Below are 20,509 nucleotides of genomic sequence, written 5' to 3'. Positions count from 1 at the left end.
GGCAGGTGGTAAGACAATAACCTGGCTGCCCACTGTGTCCCAGTTCCTCTTCTGAAATTCTGACCGGCCATGTTCCTTTTTTCCATGTTCTTTTTTGCAAAAGCAGATCTTGTAAGTTATCCCTCGTCTTCTTTCCTACGAAGCTGTGTAGTGTGGTCAACACACTAGAGGGAACGGATGGCATCCAAAAGGACCTGACAGGCTTGAGAGATGGGCCGGTGTGGACCTCATGAAGTTCAACAAGGCCAAGTGCAGGGTCCTGCACCTGGGTCAGGGCAAGCCTCAGTATCAGTACAGGCTGGGGGATGAAGGGATTGAGAGCAGCCCTGCCAAGAAGGACTTGGGGGTACTGGCGCATGAAAAGCTGGACATGAGCCAGCAATGTGCGCTCGCAGCCAAAAAGTCCAACCATATCCTGGGCTGCATCCAAAGCAGCGTGACCAGCAGATCAACGGAGGGGATTCTGCCCCTCTACTCCGCTCTGGTGAGACCCCACTTGGAGTCCTGCGTCCAGCTCTGGAACCCTCAGCTCCAGAGGAAAGACACAGACCTGTTGGAGCGGGTCCAGAGGAGGCCACCAAAATGATCAGAGGGATGGAACAGTTCTATGAGGACAGCTTGAGAGAGTTCGAGTTGTTCAATCTAGATAAGAGAAGGCTCTGGGGAGACCTTACAGGAGCCTTCCAGTACCTGAAGGGGACCTACATGAAAACTGAGGAGGGACTTTTTACAAGGGCATGTAGTGATAGGACAACAGGTAATGTCTTTAAACTGAAAAAGAGTGAGTTTAGATTAGATATAATGAAGAAATTCTTCACTATGAGGGTGGTGAGGCACTGGAACACGTTGCCCAGAGAAGTTGTGGATGCCCCATCCCTGGAAGTGTTCAAGGCCATGATGGATGGGGCTTTGAGCAACCTGATTTAGCAGGAGGTGTCCCTGCCCATGGCAGGGGAGTTGGAACTTGATGATCTTTAAGGTCCCTTCCAACCTAAACCGTTCTGTGATTCTATGATTCTAGTGACCTGTGCACTCTTTAAAGATACGCAAGTTGAAAACCTAAAAAGAGAAGTACAGGATTGAACCACTGCTTCTTGTATCATGTATGAGTACTCACTGATTTATTGACTTTTTTCTGCACTTTTGTGAATATAACTAGAGGTACCTGGGGAATTCCAATCAAATCTGCAGGTGGTTTTCAGGTGGTAGAAACCAAGTTTTGGGAGACAAACTTAATATCCATTGCAAAAGTTTCACCTAGCTCTTGTCATGAATTTAAGAACTCTTGTGTTATATACAGCAACAGATAAGTGATGAAACATGTCCTCCAACAGCTTTAGTCTATTTTTAAGCTTATTCTTGTGACAGAAAGATAAATCTTTAAGGATTGCTCTCTATGATAAATCTTTTTAGCTCCTGTCTGCTACAATAGGCCTTGATTTAACACTATTGAAAGGCACGTTTTTTGCAATAACATACAATTTGGCACCTAACCTCTGAAGTCTAGGCATTGCTGTGTGCTTGTTTGTGTAGATGCTATGTGTACTCTCAGCTAATTCTGTTTCTATGGCCACTGGTGGCACAGGATCCATTGGCTTACCTTCTGGGAGCATGATTTTCTAAGCTTTACTAAAAAGATAATTTTTGTTTCCCGATCACTTGTTAAGTAGCTAGAGGTTTGGTTTCATCTCTTTTCACAGTACTCTGTGATGGACACATTCCATACGCGCTTCTCCACAGACAGTCAGACAAATGACAGAATCCTGCTCCTCCTGTGATGAAATACTTTACAGCTCCAGCCTCTGTGGCATGTGTGCTCATTGGAATGGTCGACTTACATTATTTCTATGGGTTATTTTAGCAGCTGGGAGTGGGTGAAAGACCTCTGAAAGTGAAAGGAATTTTCCTGCACTTTTCAATTTGTACATGAAGATTCATACTCTGTGATAAAATAGATTTTCTTATTTATGTTTGACAGCTAAAATCTATACCACAAAATTGGTCTGGATTCAGGGAGAAAGGAAGGAAGGAACAAGTTTGCAGCATGGGAAAACAGAAGGTTTAATGGTGCTGTAAACACACTGTATTAATGGTTTTGGGGTTGTCTTAGGTCTGCTACTTCTCTTTCTGTGTGTTTGCCTCCAGAAGCTATGACTTGTCTTAAGGAAGACTTCTTACACTTGGGGTTTGAGTTCAGTAGAAACCATATAGGTTTCCAAAAAACTGTGTCTGTAAATGTTATCCTCCCAGACAATCTTTTATTTTGTGTTGTTTAAAAAGAGAACATTTTTAAATAATGAGAAATTTGCACATCAAGACATTGTAACAACTGATAATTCTTTTGAATTATTCAAGAAATTCTTTTGAAGGAAGCTATTTCTTTTTATTCAGAATATAATATTTGGTCTCAAAATGTTACCCTAGTAAATAATGACATATATTTTATTTTAATTTTTAAATAGTTATATTCTATTATTTTCAAAGAACTGTTTTGATCAATACATTTATTATTTATGTATTAAGACACTGAGGTAACATGACAAATTTTTCACCTAGCCAGTATGAAGTTAGAAGGACCTTGATTGTACCAACAAAGAATAATGAAATGGTTGGGCCTTGTTTCATTTCTACTCCCATCTTTACCTCTAATACCCTGGTTTAAACAAAAAGATGCAGAGCCAACATTGTGTTTCTGTACACTTTTTGTCTGTTAATTAAACTCTCAAGTGATTCTTTAATGGATTAAGAGACTTAGCCTCTGAAACCATGTCTGAATTATCATGCAGTCCTTCCTCATGGGAATTATGATTGCTGTGAATGCTTGCCAGCATGGGACACTGTGTTCCGCCATGAGCATGCCCCACATCTGTGCATTCTTGACTTCAGCTCTTGCTTTCCTTTTTCTCAGATCGAGCCTGGTTAATAGAGCCAAGGAAGGTCCAGAAGCTTCAGGAAAAGATTTACTTTGCACTTCAACATGTGATCCAGAAGAACCACCTCGACGATGAGACTTTGACAAAGGTAAATTGTTAAAACGAAAAGCCAAACACTCCTTGATGGTGACCCTTTTTTTTTGTAGCCATTTCTCCATTTATTACTGTGTTAATGAAAATTAAAAGCAGCACACTATCTGCTTGCAATGTATATAAGAAGTAAGGCTTGGTTTACTCTTGTCCCTGGTTCACTTTACTCCATTTTTTGTTCAATCCACTAATCTTTTTAGTTGGTACCCTAGCAAGAATGAGACTGCCTTAAAAAAATACTCCTGGAGGCAGTTCCTGTTAAATGCATTTTTGGCACTCGGCTAAAATTTCAGGACAACTGGTTTTAGCCTCTTAGGCAAGAACAATGTCTGGTCCTTTGGGTAGATAGTTTTGATGGAGTTCAGAGTATTGTGTTCATTTACCCATCAAGATGTTAACGTGGTTCATTTTGGAAACTGCAATTTATACTAAATTTTCCTCGTCCCTCTTCCTTTTCCTTTTATTTTAATGTCTCACAGTTAATAGCCAAGATACCAACCATTACTGCACTTTGCAACTTGCACGGAGAGAAACTACAGGTATTTAAGCAATCTCATCCAGATATAGTGAACACACTGTTTCCTCCATTATACAAGGAGCTTTTCAATCCAGACTCAACCACTGGCTGCAAGTGAAGGGGATAATAGAATTTTCACGTAGTCATGGAATGCGTCACTATTAAGACAAAAAGAAATGTTTTCATGAAGAACTTATTAAAAATGTCACTACTGCAACACTAGGAATGTCCTGCACTTAATAGAATTATTTTTCACCGCTACAGTTTGAAGAATGTAAATATGCAACTCTGAGTGGGGATGTCTTTTTTCTCTTTTCTTTGTTTACTTTTTTTTTTAACTGAAAATGATTATACAAATATAGGACACTGGGTGTTACTTTTTTTTTTTATTTTATTTTATTGGGGAATGTTTTGGGAGACAACTGTTCCTAGAATTTTATTGTAGATATACATGAGAATAGAGCAGTACTTCGCAGTATTACTCTTGCTGTTTATTGTTCAAATATAATTTAAGAAAATTCCACTTATTAGACTTGCCTATTTCTATGTTTTTAGATAGTTTAATGCATGTGGAAATTTGTAGCTGTCTTGGAAATTATGGTGCATGTATGGAATACACATATATATATATATGTGCTATATAATTTTTTTAGAGAGAAATATATATATATATGTAGGTATTATATGCATACATGCTGTAGCTTAAAAATCCCATGCCTACTTTTAAAGGATGCTAAGCCCGGCTGTCATGCATTTGTTACTCTCCAAGTAATGTATTAGATTTACTTTGGGCAATCAAGATTTGCTTTGCCAGTCAGAGTTAAATTATCAGCTGCCGATGTGTAATGACAGGATCACTTCTGAGATATGTGTAATGTAGTGCATGCGTGCAGTCTGTAAATGAAACATTAGGAATGTATCAATGGTGCAAAAGCCTTGTCTGGATGATTTTAGTGGAGGGACGAAAAGTGTGTTTGGTTTTTGGTTTTTTTTACTTTCTCCCTGTTACAGGGGGAAAAATGAACACTGTAGGACCTGATGTCAGTAAAGTGTCTGAAACAGAGTGAAAATGTAGACGATCCCACATGTACATTTTTCGGATTCCACACATGATTTTATTTTATATATACTGCTTTGAAAAGTAGTCGCAAGGCTTGGTTTGTATTTTGCTGAACTCAACGGAAAGACAGAGGTAGTAGTGAACTTGGTGAAAACCATAGAAAGCCTAAAATGTAGCTCTGAAGAGTAGCGTCAGGGAGAGGAAGGGAGGGAAGGAGGAGGAAGGTCAAAGCGAGCAATGTCCACGGTTACGAAGGTGAATGTAACTATCGTTTCTGACACAGCCATCATCTAGATGGGACTGACGGTTTCCTTTACAAACATACATGTGTGTATGTTACATACACGTGCATATATGTATGTATATATCTGTATGCATATAACTGTATATATATACATATATAGGGTTGATTTTAGACGCACTTCAGGAGGGGAGCAAAGGATTGGGGCTTTCTTTTTGTCTGTCTCCAGACTGACTCTATGTTCATTTGCTCGCAAAACCAAAGGCAAACACAGAGGGGAGTGGAAGATTGCCATGGACTTAATCTTGTGGATTAATTAAGTTTAATTAGCAGTCATGATTAATGTGTTTGGATTCAGCCAGAGATACAAAACATAGACTTTTTAGCTATGGAAGAGGGTTTCAGTTTCTGCTACGGGTCTGTCCTTACCATCACTTTTACCCCGTGTGAGCTTTTTCAGGGAAGTCTCCTCTGGGGACACCAGTGGAGGGAGTAGAGCAGAAATAAGAGGAAGCAGGCAGTAGAGAAGAAATGGAGTGAAGGCAGGACCACAAGCAGATACATTTCTTTATTTCAAATCACACAGAAGTCAGTGCAAGCTGAGGCAAGCCAAGCAGGAGCATGCTGGCCAGGAGGCCAAAGGACCTGCCATCTGCCAGGCCGCATGGCAGAGCGGTGTCACAGGGAGCTCGCAGAGACACAGCTGAGCCCCAGGGTGCAGGAACTTGGTTCCTTGCAGTGATAACTTGATGCCTCCAGCTTTTCCAGCAGACTAGCACAGCTCTGGTCTCAATCTTCGGTTCCCTTTTCTGCATGACTAGATAATTCACAGGCTATTCCAAGTTCTTTGTGGAGTTTTCCCATGCCTTCCATCAGCCAGTTTGCAAGTTTACAGACATGTTTCATGACAGAATCCAATCTAGACAACATCAACATTTGTTTGCTCTGTTTTAGCAATACTAGACCAAATACAAGAGCAGTTACAAATGCTTAGCTAATAAATGTTTCTCTGTAGGTCCATTACAACTTCAAAAACAAAAAATAAAAAAAGCTGCATAGCAAAGTTAGTTATGCTCTGTAGAATTCTGTTGCAAACCTGACATAGGCTTCAAAATTACGTAGTCTTATGGAAGAGCAATTTCTAAAATACCTTTTTTGCTCCAAATTTAGAGCACATTTTCTGATCTCTACTGATTACATTAAAGTGTTTTCAATTAACATAATAAAACATTGCTCTCGATGCTTCTTTATACCACTTAAACCCTAAGACCAGCATTCCCTTATAAGGTGATCTGAAGCCCCTTTTACATGGTAAAACCATGAAAAGGACCCCACACTCCAGCTCTTTCTAATATCAAAAAACTTAATTAACTATATTTATGTACTGCTTGTGAGAATTTATTTGGGAAAAAAGTCAAGTCAACTGATCCCTAGAAATGCTCAGTTTTAACTGCAGGGTTTTCATGTCCTCCTTGCCTTTTCCAACACAAGAACACACACATATATATATATATTTGTTTGAAATGCTTTATAAATTTGTCTTCAGTATATCAAAAGTAACATTTAGCCAGCACACAGAAATATAGAATATGTGATAAATATTATTGTTCTGAGAAATGAACAGGTTTGCCATGTTTATAAGTAGTGCTTCACAATTGTGTGTCACATCTTGAAAATGTTTTGTTCTTTTCAAATAAGCTAATCAGTCCTTGGGATTTCTGACTTATGTCTTAGGTAAGATAACCAAATGGACATCACCAGTGAAAAAGACATTATTTAATCATTATTTGCAGGGCTTTGAATCCTAAAAAGCACTGTTCTTAAATCACTGCAACCTCATGACCTTTTCAATCAGTAAGGATTACTAGCACTTTTTAAAGACGAGAAAATGAAGGAAAAGAAGTTAAATGACTTGCCAGAGACCACAGAGGGAGAGGTATCCAGTCCTGGAATAAAAATGGATTCTTGCCTTTTGTCCTAAAAATATTAAGATGCTGGTATACAAAATCTTCATTGCCACTGATAGGCAATAGCCTGTATAAAAAACTACAAATATTGTCAAACAAATTTTTATCTTCAAATAAGGTTGATTATTAACAGCTTGCTCTATTTTTGTTGCTACTTTCTACAGAATTTGAGCAAATGACCTTGCTGTTTATTTCGAAAATAAAAATTCATTCTCATACAATATTTATTCATGGTAACTAAGGCTGAAAAATTTTATTTCATTTTCTGTGATTTGGGATTGGCCACATAGGTAAATTGCCCTTCATTTGCTGAGTTTAGAACAACAAATAACAATCACACGCTACAGGCTGGATGCATGTTATCGGTTTTGATACACAGTCATTTATGCTCACACTTTCAAATTGTTGATATTGGATTTCATATGTTCAAGTTATCCATAGGCTTTAAATAATAAAATAGCATGAATTTGAGTAAATAACTGCATAATCCACTCACGAAATGCATTTCAGAAAATATTAGTGGTACACATTATTTCTTCTTGGCTTTCATTAGTTCACAGTAGTATTTGAAGCCCTTCAATTAAATCTCTAAAACTAGTATTTGTCACATCTGCTCTCTGTAGTAATTGGTTATGTTTGTTGATTTTTTTAGTGACAAGCTTTTCAAATGGGACACATTTTTAATGATTGATTAACCTGGGCTCTTTAACAAAAGCATGTTTAAAGCATGTATTGAATCTTCTACTTCTAGCATTGCTCTCAGATTAATTCAACCACATTGATCTAGATTATTTTTGACATCAAGGAAGCAGATGTAGACTGTTTGTTACACTACCACAGAGACTTAATTTTGCTGTAAATGTCACTCTTGCCAGCTCTTTGTATAAGGAATTAATTCCAAGAGTCATATTTCCTTCTAATGGAAAAGATTGCTTTAGCGATTGCTAGAAAAAAAAGCAGGGTAATAGAAGGCATTCAGTTGAGCCAACTTATTTCCAACAGCAATGTATATCTTTCTGATTGGTTTGTGATAGGCAGCATTTAGGAATTGATTCTGCAAGTTGTTCAGGCTCCCTTAGCTCTAACTAGAGCCACTAAAAATGGAGGCACCTCAGCACCACACAGGAGGTGCTCAACTCCTCCTAAAGTCAGCGGCCCTTGGTGTTAAGAGGTCCCCTAAGAGCTTTGCAGGGCACAAGTCAGACATTATTCTCATACTTGCATTTTAATGCTTTTACTTCACGCTTGCAGTTGTTCGTTTCAGCTCCGTTTTACAGGGATCAGTTTATTCATCCTGGTGCACCTTGGGTGCTGGTGCTGTCTCAAAGCCTCAGTCAGGTTATGGTGCTCCAGGTGGAGCAGCTACCAGACTTGTCCATGAAGATGAGCATTATTAGGTGATTTTCTGTGTTCATATTCATGGCGGCAGCTTGCACAGATGTACATTTCCTTTTGGGATTTCTGACATGTATAAGCTTGTAGGGATTTCTGACGTAAGAACTGCTACACAAAGAGGGTGCAAAGCTGCCTTTGTGTGCTGGTCCCTCAGCCTCCCGCCACCAGGCTGTGGGGCTGCTCCAAGGCTGCAGCAGCCTCACAAATCAGTGAGGCAGCACAGTTAGAGATGTGCAGCTGACAACTCCTTTCCCTGTTGTCTTTTTCACCCACTCTAAAGGTGTTCTACAAAGTACGTTTGAAAGATTTTCAGGCTCCCCCCATCCTCCTTCCTCCTGACTCTGCCATTGACTGTGCTCTTTCCAGAAGAGCCAAGGTCCAGCCTGGAAGCTAGCTTCTATTTTCAGAGTCATTGTCTGTTGGACATCCCAGGAATATAACACTGGGCAATAAGATCAAACTGAAACATGAAAGAGTTTTTTGGCCAAATACGTTATGTCTAAGAGCCTATGAAATGGAAACCTGAGACAGAACAGCTTACTTTTCCCTGGCAATAACAAAACAGTGTATTTACGCTTACCAACCTGTCCCAGCGCTTTCTGTCTCCATTCTAGAAACTAACTCCTATCTCTGACATCCATTAGGAACGGTGTGTTGAAGACCCAGTTCTCTTCTTTCCTTTTTAAGTTTCACGCTTTGTAAATGACAATCACTGCTTGACGCAGATGTTGCACTGTATGCCACTCAGGGATGTTTCATTACTAAAAATAGCTATATAAATAAAACACTGATAATAAGGAAGAGAATGCTAGAGGCTTTGAAGGGCACAGGTTGAGCTGCCCAAGTGAATGAGACCCAGACAAGGCTTTCAAGCCAGTGAGTAGAAGTAACATTGGTATAAACTGAATTCACTGTCAGCATTTCCTCAGCTTGATGCAGGACTCACTTCATCCCTTGTTTCACAGTCAGTGGGGCCCTTCTGACCCATCAGTTTGTGGTGTTCAAGTCCTTTTGGAAAAAAAAGGCAAGCGAGCTTTGTAAGAAGTTATTGACTTTACACAACTAACAAATGAAACAGTTTAAAGGTACTGAGTTTAGGTACCATTAATGTGAGCTCATATTCAGAATCGCTGCAGGCATGTAAGAAGAAAGGTTAAGACATGGAATAAATGATAGTATGTCAGCAATGACAGCAACAGTTATGCCGAGCTACCACATGGAGAAATTACTATAAAGATTTATACTATAAAGTAGTATAAAGTGGCTAAACAGCTTACCCTTTCTTCTCAGGGATGCACCAAATCATAGCTTCTACCAGGCCTCTGTAGCAGTGCTTCTTCATGATATGAACAGTCCTTTTCTCACCACAAGCAAACATGACCCCGTTTTATACTGTGTTAGTGAAAAGTACTCCCATTTCCTAGAATTTTGAAATGCCCTCTGCTTATCCCTAGATTTACACCACATGTTTTCTATAGACCTATCATTACAAGAACACACACAGAAAGGCAAATTGCAGTGGGTTATATTGCCAGTCATTGAGTTAATTCCAGGTCTCCAGCCAAGAGGTTTTTCTCAACCTAAAGTATGATCATTACTCCTGTTCTCACAGTGACTGCATGGGTTTTGACTCCCTTCATCTTCTGAATTCCCTCCTACACCTAGGAGATGGGTGGAAAACTTCAAGAACTGGAAAGGAGAGGCCAGCATCCTTATGCACCATGGTTTTCATAATCATATTCTTCGCCCACCGTCCTGTTGCAATTTGAATTTTAATCTTTCAGGTTGCTGGGAGCCATGTCCAAGCAACTGGGAATCTTGTTAGCATGATACCTGTCTTTTGGCCAGAGGACCTTGCCTCTCTTTCCTTTTCCTTTTACTCGTAGCTCCTAATGAATGAGGCCTGGAGTGGTAAATGATTCATTTTTGCTCTTTCTCAAAGCTGATGCTTACCTGCAGCCTGCAAGGGAGGCTCCACCCAGGAGGCAGGAAGGAGGCTCCTTCCTCCCAGCCTCCATGTCCTCACTTCGCTGTACTGTCCCTGCATGTGTTGTCCCTGCAAGTAAGGCTGTGTGGCAATGAGCCAAACACACCAGTAATTTAACATCCCAAAAGTGGTTTGCAGTAGATCACTTAACTATAAAAACCACTTGGGTATGCAGACTGCAGACAAAAGCCATGTGTGAAGAGACTTAGAATTTCTACAGTGGTAGCTCACAGATCAGTAACTCTCCTAAAAAGGCCGCCTGAACGTCCAGTGACATGATGGATGGATCAGTGTCCTCCGAAGGATCCTTGCATTTTGTTTGTGTTGAGAGAATGCTCTGTGAAAGGAGAGCGATTTCCTGGGTGTTACTGCAGGCAGCGAGGATAATACTGCTCACAGTGAGTTCAGTAACATGATGTACTACATTTACATAATTTCATCATCCTCACAATTCAAGCACAGCACGTAGGGAGAGTGAAAGAAAACATCATTGGATATAGCAGCAATAAATAAATTATAAGTGTTTCTTTGTAACTGTACTTGCAGAAATCGTTTGCTTTGCACGTGGTCTTCTGTACAATAACATAAAAAACTTCATCTAATGTAGATATCACAGTGTTTTTGCATATTTGTTGGATTCGTTGGATGGAGCTGCTAATTTGTGATTGAAGACACTGCTGTTGAGAAAAATGTATGTGCTTCAAGAAAAGGCTGAGGCCCTTGTTTATGGCTATACATTGGCAGCAGTAGAGTACGTTCAATATAAAACTCTGTCTGGACAGAATATTAAAAATGTCTCCTAGTTTTCAATATTATGATCACGTTGGTCCCTTGTTTGGGCAACATGAACGCAACTTCATTGAAAAATAAGCAGGGCCAGATGGTCAACCACAAAGAACAGGAAAGAACAGGCTTTACCTTGAAGACTGTTCCAGATAAAACCAGCTTATTTAAAAAAAAATAAAAAATATTAAAAAAAAAAGCACTTATACTTGTCTTGTTTAGACACACAGCTTAATAAGTCAAAGTAACTACATTAGGCTGTTGACTTTGGGGATTCAGATTCAGATGCACTACATTTGTGTTTTTTTAATGTGTCACTTCAATGTCAGAATCAGGCAAAAAAGGTGTTTTGTTGTTTAAGTAAGAAATGCTAATAATCATTTAACCCTACAGAGTGTGGACCCCACATTCTCGTGCAGTAGATGGGGATTTATTCGTGCACTTATTCTTAAAAAGCCACTGAGTAGCATAGCAAGTGAACTAGCCGTGATAGTCTTTGCCTCTTGCGTGACTGCAATGTGACCTCTGGTAGGCTACAGGGAGCGGCTCTGTGATTGTACTTGTGGCCACAAATAAAGCACAACCGAACTCTAAGCTGTTATCAACACCCAGCTAAATCAAATGCATGGGGTATTTTGAGATTTATGCTAATCGCTGTGAGATAATTCCCATGTTAAACTAATTACTCTGGTTGTAATGAATGGACGGTATAAATAAAATAGGAATCGGAATAGCAACAAAATCCCTTATTTTACAGCTGCACTCTCTGCCTCATCTGATTAACACTAAAGAAAGTTACTTAAAAACTAAACAAACAAAACAAGAAGAAAGAAACCTGAGTATGTATTGTAGAAATGTAGAAGACAAATAAAATATTTTTTCAAATGTAATTACTTTTAATATATGCTTGTGGAAGGTCTGATATTATGTATGCTGTCTCTGTAATTTTTGCTGTAAATAACTTGGGACAGTGAATACACTGATTTTTTCTATGTCTCTGTTTAAGCATAAGACTTTGTAATGATTTTTTTTAAAGAGGAAAAACATCAAAGAGCAAATTATGTACCTGCTTCCTGTAAGTGTAATGTACTCTTCAGTTTTTATGGAAACTGATTGTAATAGATAAAGCCTTTTGACCAGCCGTTGATGTTTAGTGTATACTTCTGTTTGTAATGGAAAAGAAAAAAAAAGACGGGACTGTCAATGATCCCAATGAGTCTGTACAGTGAGTATTGTATTAATACCTGCAGACTGCATTTGACTGATATAATTTGAAGAAAGCTCACTCAAGCAAATAATGTTTCCTTACAGCATATGGCTTTTATGAATCCTTCTGGCATGAATTATATTAATAGAAACATTTCTTTCTTTCCAATGAGCAAAATATTTTTGTATGCCTTTAATTTCTTATTCAAATTTGAGGTCAGGTCATTCATTAGCTGTAATCTGAAGCCATAATTGACCTTCACCAAATACATGTTTAAAGATCGTAATAGAAAAAGAAATTATGTCCAGCTTATGAACAGCTATAATAACACAGGCAGGAGCATAAATAACATGGAAAGTATTGGGATGCTGGAAAAGCATCCCAATATGACTTTAATGGCTAGTATTTTATGGTTACCAATTTATAAAAAAGAAAAACATAACTAAAATAGATATTTAGATTTAAATGAAACTTTCAAATATTTTTTAAATATCCCTGAAAATGCTTCCTTGCTTTTAGGATTATGAGAGAAACTGATTTTTCATATACTTCCCACTTTCAAATATCTAATGTTTTTATCCTATTTCCAGTTAGAGTGAAATGAGGTGTTAAGACCCAGATCTCCAAGCCCTGAGCTATTTGGTGCTTGGCTGTAGTTATCTTGTTGCAAATCAATTTGATTTGAATTTTGGGGGTGTATTGTTTTGCTACTTGATAAACATGCTTACCACTGTTGGTAATACACAAGAGTTGCATTGCCTGTCAAGAAGTGTGATAAAAAGCAATCAAATAAAATACAAATAACACTCAAAATTAATCACTCTCAAAAGCTGAATAAAAATTCCTTTCTAAAATCAAATGCCTCATAGAGTCAAGAGTGATTTTTTTTTTTAAGCTTAATTGTATATTAACTATGATGTATCTTAACTGGCTTGTAGCTGCAAAAAGCAAAACTGCAAATGAACCATGACATACTGGGTAAAAATCTGACTCCATTGAAACCAATGGCAAAATCCCTCAGTAATTTCTATGGAGCCAGGAGTTCATCCAACATTTTTACATCTGCAATTTTCTTCTGGTATTTCTCCTTTGTTTAATATAACTGACCTTATTTATGTGTATGTGAGTAAAAATACAGCCTGATTCATTTAGAAAGTGACCATTGAGGGTTTTATTTTTTATCATGAATTTTGTAGGACCAGCATCCCTGTCAAATGAAAAAGTTCTATATTACTTTAGAATGTAATAGATTTTTGTCTTCTTTTATGTCCTGTAAATTATTAGTTCAATACTGTTAGCATTCCATAATAATGCACACATGATTTTTGAATGTTTTATGTAAATGACAATCAATGTTGATGAAGTTCCTTTCTTTAATGCAAAATTAAAAAAAAAGTATGAGAAAATAAATTCTGTTGTGTGACTTTTTTTCCCCCATTCCTTTAAATTGCCTGGATCTGTCAGGAAGAGCTACACTGTGTGCATTTCCAAAAGAGAAGGGTAAAAACAAAAACCTAAACATCAGGAGTCTGTACTTATTTTCAGGTTCTCTCTTACCCTGTTGAATTAACTACAGCATGTTGTTCCATCATGCACCAAAAATGTATCTGTTTTGCAACTTAAACTAGAGCTGCAACTTTTGAATATGCAAATTGTTAGATTTATTAATTTATTTTTCTATTTATTTTGGGGAAATCCTCATCTACTAGAAAAGCAAAACAACACAAGAAACACTTGCATGAAGGCAAATTACACAGTAGTGTAACAGAAGTTTGTCGTATATAAAAGAAGACATTGTATTTAAAATAAATTATAAATATATAAAATCTTTTTTGTGTATGTCTATTAATAATTAATAGGAAGGATGGAACAGAAAATGTTAGCTGTCGAAATATCTCTCAAAGATACTATCTTTTCATATTTAGGACCCTAAATTTAAAGCAGGAGTAAATTTAAAAAGAAAATATCTAAAGGCCTCATTTTGCAAACAGTTAAGCACACGTTTATAGTGCTACTGAATTCTGCAGGATTAATGCATACACTTAAAGACAGATACATGTTTAAATGTTTCTTGCATCACAACGCAGGCAAGCAAGTTTGGGTTCTGAGATGTAGTAAGAAGTGCAGCTTAGCATGGTAAGATTTTCAAGTCCTAGATATTTAAGACTCATTTGGAGATTTCACACCCATCTGAAATGATTTCAGGCAAATGTAATAGGGAGTTCATATATAAACATTTATATTTCAGATATCATGAAGCTGAACAGATTACCAGGCATACAAAAAAAAAAAAAAATGGACTGCTCTATTTACGTGTTGCAAAACAGGCAACCCTGCAAATACGCTGTTGGTTTTTAGATACGTAGTGTCACAGTGTCAGAGGTACTCATTTTATACTAACCTGTATTTTTCAGTTAGAAAATCAGAATCTGTGGTTTTGAAAACAATATCAACAGATTTTGTGTAGTTCATGTATTCTTCCTGGTTTGTTGTCTTTGATATTTTAAGACCGCCTTATCTTTCTCATCTGTCTAGGAAGAAAAGTTTTAGTAAAATATCCACTGTCCCTGAAATACAGAAACAAACTTTCATAGGTTCTGAGTGACAAATAGAACAGCGATCAACACTTTGTGAGAAGACAAATAGAACATTATTCTGAAACGGTTACATGGGAGTCCTACAGGGCGCCGCTTACTACACTGTTGCTCCAGTTAAATGTCAGTGTAAATGTCAGCGTGCTCAGGCCCACAATAAATTTACTCCTGTGTGTATGAACTATTGTATACGTTTTGCACATTACAGTTTCGCAAAGATAGATGGATTAATATAAGCTTTTATGAAAGACAATGGTGAAATGCATTAGACAAAACAACATGAAATAACAATAGCTGTCATTCCCAGAAGAATTATATGCTTACAGGTGTTCACTTGGTTACAAACCCATGCAAATGCAGCCTTCTGGATCGTGATGTATCGTGGCTCTATTCAACCATAATTTACCATGCACTTTGAGCACCATCTTCATAACAGGAACTGTCTCATGAAATGTGATCAACATCCTAAAGCTAGTCCAGCATTTGTACTGGATAAATCAAAACCTAGCTAAGCAATTTTTCTGCCTCTCTCCCTTCTTACTCCTCCACTGTTCACCTCAATTCTCACCCCCATCCCCCAGAGAAATCTTCAAAAAATCCTTTGAAAACTGGATTGCACATTGCTTTGGGAGGACAAAGACTGATTTGTTCTGCTGCAGGTGTGAAATACCTCTTCATTATGGAAGGCAGCTGTAATTTTGGTGTTACAGGCCATGCTTCTGTTCCTGGAAAATGTTTGCTTACCTTCCTATTTAGGCAGGAGTTTTACTGTAGCTTTAATGGTCTATGTATATAAAACTAGTGAGATTTACAGAAGACTTAAGAGCTTCAATTAGTCCTGATGAAAGGACTCTGATCCCAGAAGGGTTTTATTCCAATTACATTGAACGGGCTAATAAAAATATTATCTCCCCCTACAGACATGCATTAAAACTGTGTGTGTAGCTATGATTCTTAAAAAATATGAGCAAATCTTTCATCTGGGTGTTCTAATCTGTAAGGGCACAGTTCAGTTTGACAGAGAGGTATGTAGGTCCTTTTTGCATTGATTTTGGGTACCTTGCTTGACTTCTGCTTGCTGCTCCTCAAGGTCTCAGGTCTCTCATAAGACCCCCCAGTATTTGGACATTTTGGATAATTTAGGGCAACTCCAATGTAATTATGTGCTGGTGTTCAGGTGTCCATAGTTTAAGCATACTTCGTATGAAAGCCTGGAATTTTGCATGTATGAAAGTAAAAAAGTTAGGCACCATTGGTGATTTAGAAATAAATACTATGATTTCCCTTCAAAATCCCCACAACAGTAACTGTAATACAGAGCTTAAGAGACTACTTCCATGATCAGTGGATTCAGCCCAGTCCTAATAAAGCTGGTGTGTAAGATGCTTCCATTTCAACTAATTAACTAATAGCAATTTTGAGCAAATGCTGAGCTTGCCTGGAATTTCTTCAGATTCATAAAAGACTTTATCAGAGGGCTTTAAAAATTGCATTCTCTATCCACCTGTTTCTCTTGCATTTTAGCATTCAAAAATGATTCAGTTACAAAGATGACATCATTGAAATTGCAGTGTTGGTTGATAAGCTTTGCAACACTCCTCTAAATGACCCAGTGACCGACATAGGCAAAGTTTAGCATATCCTTTGCTTCCTTGTGACAGCTGATGACCAAACACTGTGAAGTTTTAACAAATATATGTTGGTATTACTCTCTTACCAATAAAAATTTTCTGTTGGCTTAGAAGTCAGATTTCTCACTTTCTGGGCTTGTAATTGGCCCCCAAATTTTTTCTTGAGCCAGTGCACTTAGGAGCACTGTGATATCAAATGGGAGGTAAGAGAGCTGATGGGGAGGTGACGATGTTAAGAGACAGCTCATCCTACCTTCACCTTCTTTAAAAGGCCACGCTGCCCTAATCAACATGCCATCTTCTCACGACAAAAGGAAGAGGAAATTTAATCTTCTTTTTCCAGGTTACAAAATAGTTTCGATCACAGTGCTTCGTACTAGATGTTTGTGGATCCACTCCCAGCAGATATGGAGGGGAATAGAAGATTTTTCCCTTTTGTTCCTCAGCCTATGTATTTGCCTGCTATGAATGCTGAACTGCCATGGCTTGCACTTCAGGGTAATTTAAAAACGAAAGTACATTTCAGGGGCACGCCCCTATTTCTGTCTCTTCGAAAGGTCCTTTACCACCATATTATCCATTTTCTTCTCTACCCTCCCTGCCTTATAACAGAGGGGAAGTTGAAGGCCATGCTTTTGAGGAGTCCCTGGAGAGTCAGTGGCATTAACTTGTGTATGCTTTTTAAGCTCATACCCTACCCAAAGAAATCAATACTTCCTCCATGAGCTTAAAGCTAGACGTGTGCTTAAATAACTGCCTGAGTGTAGCTATCCATGAAACTACCCAGGAACTGTGGAACATTTTACCAGCCAAAAGCTTTGCAGAAAAATGCTGCTTTAAGAAATTAATATTTTCTGTCCACAAACTACATCGTAATGTCATCATATACCTAACTGAGAGGCCTACTGGAAAATGAGCACAACATCAAGTTTAAACATCACATTTTGGGGTTGCTGGCTCTGATCATTGACTACTCTGCCATTTTAGGCAAGCAGATTATTTGGCATCTGTATATCTATTTATCTATTTCTCGGCACTTTTAAGGTATAAGCACTGCCTTCATCTTTACTGTAAGCTTTCCAGATGTTATCAAATAAAGCCATACTGTCTTGGCAATGATCACCTCGTTTTCTTGCTGCCATCTGGGTTACTAATGAAATCCACTCTGCCTCTCTACAAGGTGAGTTATCGTTCCAATGCCTCAGAGTGACTTGTTCTATGCAAGTTAGTCTGAACTGAAACAACACTTTCATCCTTAAAGGAAAATCCTGTAATCCTACAGCATGCTGAGAAGCTGCGGCTGTTTGCAAATCAGCATTTAAAATTATGCTCCTAACCTTCAATGCCGCATGCTGAAGGATATCCAGCTCTAAAATGTGCACCCATTACACCTTCTCGCAACACTAGCAAAGCGTAGGTACCATGCCTTTCACACATCACTGAACCAAACCAATAGACTTCAAAATCTTTGTATGCAGTAAGAAATCCAAAGTTGTTATTGTTCTTTTAATTTGAAAAATTTTAATTTGAAAGCATTCAGCGAATACAGTCAAAATATGCTTTGCACTTTCAAAGGTATTAAAACTTTAGCCCCCAGGCAGAGATGTTACTCACCAAAAACTGTTTAAGGGCATTTGTGACTGTGCTAATAAAGGCATATGCACTCAAAAGAGTAAAAAAACCCCTGCAATTAGTATTAGATCTAGTGTTCTTTCAGTAAAAAACAAAATTCTCCTGTGGGCACAATTTTCCTGTGAGGAATATTGCATTGAGAGGTAATAGAAAATTATATAAACCTGATGCATTTTTTCATCACACTTAAAAGAAAATAGTATGTCTTTTTATGGTATTCCATAGAAAGACTAGGAATCAGAACACACACCACAGAATACCGACAACGGAAGTGCCATTTAAACTTCTTCAGTCATTTAATGGCTGAATACAACTCATTATTTATTATCAAATATGATCAAAAGTGAGTTTATCAAGTACCTGCATCAAAAGTACAGAGAATAACTCTGATTCTTCTATTTTAAATTTACAGACTCAATACATTTGAGCTAATGGCTGCTCTCTGTTAGCTGAATTTGGGACATTAAAAGCTTTTGCTTTTTAAGCTGTTTCCCAAGAGCTTCTCTTTCCAATACTGTGTTGAACTTGGACCTCTGTTTGAGCTGCTGTAACGTTCTTTCCAATATGGAGCAGCATTGCAACATAGAAAATCACTGGTGCATTACCCTTTGTTGGAAAGATCAACTTATAGTAAAAATATTTATTTCATCCTGCTTACAGCAAAGAGGTGGAGGCAGCAATGTGTCACATTGGACTGATATGTTTTGTTCCACAAGAAACTGTGTTTTTCCAGTATTAAGTAGACAAAGTACCCATGCAATCGTATGCTCCAAATGCCATCATCTGGTTTTTAAATATTTTTTTTAATTATAATCATTTATTTACTCATCACAGGGATTCCCTTAGAAAACATCTGAAAGTAAACTGCAGAAAAATAAGAGCACCTGAAACAAGGAAGAGTTGATGTATTTAACAGTCAAGAACACTCCTTTTATAGGATTATTAACCCACAGTTACTCTGAAATCAGCAGCATTACTTCACAGTGGTGGAACTAGTCAGAAATGCATCGTGTGAGTATAAAATATACATGAATAAATGCATACAGAAACTACATATTTTTAAGTGTAAAATAAAGTAATGGCAGGATAGAAATATTTATAGCCGCTACCAAACACTAGATTTTCTGCATAAATTCACTTTGTTTAAACTAAAAAAACTCCCACTGAAGTCCAGACTCCAGACATTGGCTGCACAAACCCAGAGAGTGAACAGAACACCTCTCTTTTATGAAGGTTGTTTGCTGAATTTTATTTCTCACCTCCTTGCAAATTGGTATGATGCCAAGGAAATATTCAGAGCAGGTGGGAAAATTTTTATCTCATTATCTTTCATCATCACATATGCTGGTCCTTTGTCATTGATCTTAGTTATTGAGAACTCTGGCTTAAGCAGGAATTTCCAGCCCATAGGTGAAACGCAAGCCACCCAGTGTGTTGGTCTATGTTATTGCCCCCTGTGGCAGTGCTTTTTAGCCACACTGGAAGGGAGTGGAAGTGGAAGGGAGCTGTAAACAGAAGGCTTTGAAATAGCATTCTCTGGAGCTGGGTTAAATTCTACTCCTTATAAAATGTAGATGACATCATTAAGTAATTTTCCTAGTCACCTGCTTCTAACTGCAGCCCTGATCACCTATAAAGACAGGGTTGTATAGCACCACTCACCTGAAATTAAAAGAAACACTGGAAGAAACATTCTCTCCATCACATCTGGCTGAATACCCCCATGCACATGCTGCAGCCCCAGCAGCTAGGTAGTATGGCTGGATCCCCATGGAAACATCTGGGTAAGTTTCCAAAATTAACACTTCACACTCAGAACCCAGCAATTTGAGTGTGCCATGTAATTCATTCAGCTCCAAGCTCTGCCACTGGGAGACTGTGCAACACTCCTGAATAAGCCACAACACTGTTCTTCCTTCCCCGTGGTTTTAATGTGCTTTTTTGGGGTAATAACAATGTTAACCGACTGAATATGGGTGAAATTAATTAGAGCCTGCGTTCCTGTAAAATCTCGTGTGTGACTGAGCTCATTTCTACATGCAGAGTTGTTTGGAGAGCTGCTGAAATATGTTGCTGAGAAATAGAGGATGCAGTGAAAGTACCAAGTTTCTGTTACAAATGCTTGGCATAGAGAGACAGTAAACTTTAGGGGAACACGGAAAAGGTGAAGCAGTGTGAAGGTGTCAACGGCAAACTGGGAGATAATGAAGTCCAGGAAGAAAATGGAGCCTGCACTCTAGTTCAGATGCTACAGCAGTCCAAATACTCCAGAAGAGTCCCCCGGTTTCCCCTCACAGTGAAATATGGTTTAACTCTCTGTGGTTCTTCACTTCAGTTTGAATTTGAACACCCCTGAAACAATGAGTTCTGCCCGTTTAATTCCAACAGGAGCAGGTAAATGTCAAGTCCACTATCGTGTTCTCTTCATATTCCTATCCCACCTCTGATTGCCCTGAGGCTCCTTCTGTGAGT

At 38.2% G+C, this 20,509-nt stretch overlaps 1 protein-coding gene across 1 annotated transcript in view; it reads left to right on the top strand.

The window, feature by feature from the left end:
* The window catches only part of RORB (RAR related orphan receptor B), a gene marked incomplete at its 5' end in the record, with an annotated part of 39,233 nt that extends 34,986 nt beyond the window's left edge, over nt 1-4,247 (top strand). The window contains 2 exons of the mRNA XM_082013302.1: nt 2,909-3,021; nt 3,503-4,247. Coding sequence (XP_081869428.1) covers nt 2,909-3,021; nt 3,503-3,658 — 269 coding nt within the window. The 3' untranslated portion in view covers nt 3,659-4,247. The remainder of the gene's footprint in view (nt 1-2,908; nt 3,022-3,502) is intronic.
* Nucleotides 4,248-20,509: the final 16,262 nt, after the last annotated feature.

The sequence above is a fragment of the Phaethon aethereus genome, assembly GCF_964289735.1.
Source record: "Phaethon aethereus genome assembly, chromosome: Z".
Classification (NCBI taxonomy): domain Eukaryota; kingdom Metazoa; phylum Chordata; class Aves; order Phaethontiformes; family Phaethontidae; genus Phaethon; species Phaethon aethereus.
Note: the sequence above shows the minus strand (reverse complement) of the source record. Positions and strands in the feature narration are given on the sequence as shown.